Source organism: Triturus cristatus, chromosome 8 (genome assembly GCF_964204655.1).
Source record: "Triturus cristatus chromosome 8, aTriCri1.1, whole genome shotgun sequence".
NCBI lineage: Eukaryota > Metazoa > Chordata > Amphibia > Caudata > Salamandridae > Triturus > Triturus cristatus.
Window position 1 is genome coordinate 1,579,969,317 of NC_140591.1, and position 5,277 is coordinate 1,579,974,593.

At 42.2% G+C, this 5,277-nt stretch overlaps 1 protein-coding gene across 1 annotated transcript; it reads left to right on the forward strand.

Moving 5' to 3' along the window:
* Window positions 1–1,402: 1,402 nt before the first annotated feature.
* On the forward strand, window positions 1,403–2,359 carry LOC146806234 (olfactory receptor 52N1-like). Its single transcript, XM_085623914.1, has one exon. It carries the CDS (start codon window positions 1,403–1,405, stop codon window positions 2,357–2,359), a length of 957 nt encoding a protein of 318 aa, XP_085480040.1.
* The last annotated feature ends 2,918 nt before the right edge of the window (window positions 2,360–5,277 follow it).

A 5,277-nucleotide genomic window follows, 5' to 3' on the forward strand; every position in this document is an offset into this window, starting at 1 on the left:
AGCTGTTGTGTTCTACAAATTATTTCATTCATTCATTCATGCATTCATGTTCTTCTTCCATTGCCTGATTGTGTGTGAGTATTCCTGTTATTTGGGGCAAAAAAGGCTGGATAGCAACCCTGACTGGAAAAGTCAAGGAGGGAAAAACAATGAAGACCATTATCTGTTAGTTAATCAGAAGTCTGACGTCATAGCTAATCCACCTAATTTTCCTGCAAAAATGAAAACGAGATGTTTTTGTACCTCTTGGTTTATTTGTTCAGTTTGTCCATGCCTTTGCGGGTGAAAATAACTTGGCTATTGAAAATGCATCTACAAAGGGGGGCAAAAAACTGACCAACATTTGAAATAAATTGGGGTCCCTGGTCAGAATTCATAAGAGCAACCTTGAACGTTAAAAATTATTTAAGAGAATTCAACAAGTTATTTGTGATTAATATACCCATCGACTGCTAGCATGGTGTGATCTCTCCCCTCGCAGGGCAAACCAAGCACAAGGTCCATGGAGGGAGACTTTATATAAAGGCTCAGGTGGAACAGGAAAAAATGCTCATGGCATTGCCTTAAGGTGAATAAAAATGCCACATGTTGAAAGTTGTGTATCTTCAGCAGGGATCTCTAGAGGTTTTTCTTAGTTGTTTTGTCTTAAGTCCAACCAGGGCCTTTAGAAAATGTATGGGAATCCAAGACCACTGCCAGGCTCTCAGGCTGGTATGGCACCAGAATACTGTAGCCTTAATACTGTTTGACAAAAATATAAACTCCAACATAATCTTTATAAAAATATCCCCTGGTGGTGTTAATAATAGAAAATATACACCCAATAGAGCAATATTTTGGTGAACAATGTTTATGCCATGCTATTTTTGTCAGATGATATTTTTGTTATTGACGTTTTGACATATAGTCCACAGAACGATTAGTTTCACAGGCATTTCATTCCAAATTAAACTGTATTTGGCTTGAATTTCTCATAATTCTTGAATACCAACGTGGAATTTGCAATGGGTATTATTTTCATTTATTTCCATTTCAAATGGATGTTTTGCAACAACGTCCAAAAACAAAGGTTCATTTAGTGATTCATTTAAAATTGTCTCAGAAAGAATATGTTCCAAAGCAGGAATTGTCTCAAGCTCTGGTTCTTCTTATTGGATTTTGAAGTTGTGTGGAGGAGTCTTTTTGTGATCCTCTGATAGTATGGCCACTCAGTTCAGGAACAATCTATTGCAGGAATGATTTTGCTATTCATTCAATTGTACAGCGTACATTGTCATCTAACTGTTCAATGGTTTTTATGAAAATGTAAGATTAACAGTTAAGTCTATCCTTTTTGTTTCCATTTCACAGGAAGGTTCTCCTTTGAATCACCAAAAGGCACCATAAACCGAATGTGAGTGGCATGCAAGTCATCCGCAATACTACCAGCGGCACACCAGCGACATTCATCCTAGTTGGCATCCCTGGGCTGGAGGACGTGGCGCTATGGGTCTCACTTCCCTTCTTTTCAGTCTACACAATGGCACTCTTAAGCAATTTCCTTCTCTTGTTCATCTTAAAGACAGACCAGGGCTTTCAGGAACCAATGTACTTTCTGCTGTCCCTGCTTGCAGCCAATGACTTGGCATTTCCTAGTTCTATTGTGCCCAGAATGCTGGCACTCTTTTGGTTGGACTTCAGAGAAATTGACTTTGCTGGATGCCTTGTTCAAATGTTCTTCGTTCATTCCCTCTCGGTGGTGGAATCTGGGATCCTGGTGGCGATGGCCTTCGATCGCTATGTTGCTATCTGTTATCCTCTAAGATACACTTCAATCTTGACCAATGCAATACTGGAGAAAATTGGATTGGTCATTATAATTCGAGCCATTATTACCATCCTGCCTATTCCAGTTCTAGTGTGTCACTTGCAGTATTGCAATTCCAATGTCATCTTCCATTCTTACTGCGAGCACATGGCCGTGGTGAAGGTACTCTGCGGCAATGTGAGCATCAACAGTATGTATGGTTTGGTTCTGTCCCTTTCCATAACTGGATTTGATCTGCTGGCCATCGGCCTCTCCTACGTGATGATACTCCTTGCGGTCTTTAGGCTTCCCTCTAAGCAGGCACGTCGCAAGGCGTTTAGCACCTGTGGAGCCCATGTATGTGTAATTCTGATTACATACACACCAGGAATCTTCTCATTTGTAACATATAGGTTTGGACAAGAAAACATCCCCCATCACGTTCACATTCTCTTGGCGAATGTCTATATTGTTTTTCCAGCTATGCTAAATCCTATAGTATATGGTGTGAAGACCAAACAGATTCGCAGCAGAGCTCTGTATTATTTCCATATGAAAGATCCTCGATTATAGAGGCTGCAAACAACTATTGGCAGCTGCAATAGGGAGCATTGCCCTTCTGAAGGCAACCAGGGCATATCTAATTTCTACTAATCTCCAATAATTGAGTCAGCCATTCAAAACTTTTAGAAATTTCACATAGGCACAAGAATTCCGGTCAAAGTTTTGGATGATGTAGTGAAAGTCACGTGCTTAGTGTGTTTTCTCTCTTTCATTTATTTTGCCCTTTAGGAATTGACCTCAGCAGTTGCCTGAGGCCTGTCAAACAGATATGTACTCCATTAACACCTTGTACCATACAAGTGGTATAACACTTTATTTGGTTTAAATGGAGATTGGCCTGAACTGCCAAGTCTGGCCCTGTTACTCAAAGCATGAGAGAGATCTGCAAGACAAAGGTACCTCACATAGACGTAAGGTTCAGAACACACACCAAGAGCCTTCAAAACCGTACAAGTCAGAGAAGGAGCCTCTAAGGCCAACAACCTCCACAATGTGTAGTGATATCTATGATTACATAGGATGATATCTTCCCATGCACCTTTCACTGCCAGAAACAGAATGAATAAATGCCAGGGCCCTCACTAGCTGGTAGCAGGTCCTGAAGAGACTAGAACTAGTAGGCAAGGAGGCTTTGAGGAAGTTGGCTAGAGGAAGGACCTGAGTGTAAGTTTTTCTGTGTGGACATGGAAGAAAGCAAACCAGCCGGCCCTTAAGGAGAAAGACTGCCTTCAGTCTGGTTCGAAGTCCCTTCAATCAATCAATCAATCTATCTGGATTTGGAAAGCATGGCTAATAACCCATGCGGGTATCCAGGCGCTGCATAAAGCAGATCGAAAGGAAGCAAAGTCAGAAGGACCACATCATAGAGCTCTTTCGCAGACCACATACTACCGTGAATATTAGTGTGGCAATATGTCTGGAACTGCTTCTCCATGGCCCCTGTGTTGTGTCGGGCTGATATAAGGAGTACTGACCAAAGTTTTGGTCTGGATGCATCTCAGAGGCTAGCAAAATACAGAGCTCCCAGTTGATAATATATTTGCTCCATTGTTCCCACTGGGCAATCAGGAAATAGAAACAAAAGGACCATTGGAGCTGAATGAAAACTGGGAAAAGTGTATAATGTTCCACTTAGATCTTAGGTTCTACTTCCATGTACTAAACCTAAGGGTATATTTACTAAAATATATTGTAAGGCTGCACAGAAACCAAAGCTTCTGCTGCACTGTGTTGCATTTGAGGGAGTGTTGCAAAGTCATCCTGTGCCCTGGGCTCCCCCAGTTTTTTATGCTGACTAGTATTGGTGGTAACTGACTCTGAGTGATCCTGTGCTCTGCCTAACCAGGCCCAGGCCCAGGGCCAGTGCAATACAGAAAGAGACACTTAGAATACAGTGAAAACACCTATATACACTAGGGTACAAAATAGGATAACCCTATGATTGGCATGACCTCCCCATAAGGCCCTAGTACTTAATAGGGCAGGGGGATTGAAACTACCTTTACGCCCCTAGTATATAATTGGGCATGGCAGTTTAGAGGCCAGCAGCCCTTTCTCCATCTCCATCTCAAAGTGTGCCCAAACTAGACTTTGGGGTTTGGGGCACTTAAAAATAGATAAACTACAATGTTTAGAAACATTAGGTACCCCCAGGGTCTCCCATAGGTGTTTCAGGGGCGGGAGTCCTAGCCACGTCCATTGCGCTCTGAACTTTGAACGCTGCCATGGGCCATTAAGAATGAACACCAGTGAACCACTGTCCGTCTCACTGTGATGAATCAAAATATCCCCCTATCATCACAGATAATATACGAACAAGAGTCAGGAGCATTGATTATATAAATGGCGAATAATCCTGTATGATAACGAAAGACTCCATGTCCCATGATGCTGTGCGGACATTTCCTCCGTGCTTCCTTAGCCTGAGCAGGAACTAGAAGAGGCAGGACTATACATCATGCTTCCGGCCTCCAGCACACTGAAGATTATTCATTTCCTCTTAATGGATCTGGGCAGGGATACTCGTAAATCATGTGTGGTGGGGTAAGGCTGCCATTGCACCTTGTTTTGGTTCTATTTTCTCCTCAATTATAAGTGAGGGTTATCCTTGACTGGAGAGCTCCATGGCTCGCCTTCAATCTCTTTCTTTATTGTATTTTTCGGAAAGCCTAAGAGAGACAGCAGTGTTTTCAGCTGAAATGAATTCACGTTAAGGATCGATTCATGGGTAGTCTTCCCTTTCAGGTGACCTTTGAATTTATTGGAGTTAAATTGAAAGAAACTCAAGTTGTATTTCATATCTTTCCTTTATGGAAACAATTCTTAAAAAAACTCAAGGTATATTTAATTTATTTCACTTATGGAAACCATTCTTTGGGGCTCACCTGTGTGAATAAACAGAGAGTTGAGGATGGAAATGTATTTGAAATAAAGTGCCATTTCCGAGGCTGTGTTATTTTGAAACAGAACTAACAAACTTTAACCCCTTCGGTGCCCGCCCCTTTCCCCGCCCTGTGCCGGCCGTCACATTAGCGGGCGGGGTTTGTGACGAGCTGGACTCGTCATGGGCACAGCGCCACCGCGGCCCATGACGAGTCCAGCTCGTCACGGGCACCGAAGAGGTTAAGAAAGAAAGATACTTTTCCTGAGGTTTACAGAAAAAGCTATGAGAAATAAAATGGAGTTTTACAACTGTGGAAATACGGTCCCTATGAAGTATGGTTATGAGCTCTTGTAAGGGGAATAGCAAGAGCCTTCAGCTACAGAAGAATTCATTTGCTTTGTTTGTTTTGTTATTGCCAATTGACAGGGGGTGCCAATAAAGTGAGGTGTTTGCTCTCCTCCTCTGTGAAGCCTGGCTAGAGCGTTCTAATGAAGAATCATAATTCCTACAACTCATTTGGAACAGACTTCCATGTTCTAGATAT

Bases quoted from the DNA above. Each gene is read 5' to 3' on its own strand.
- LOC146806234 (XM_085623914.1), top strand. From the start codon at position 1,403: ATGCAAGTCATCCGCAATACTACCAGCGGCACACCAGCGACATTCATC.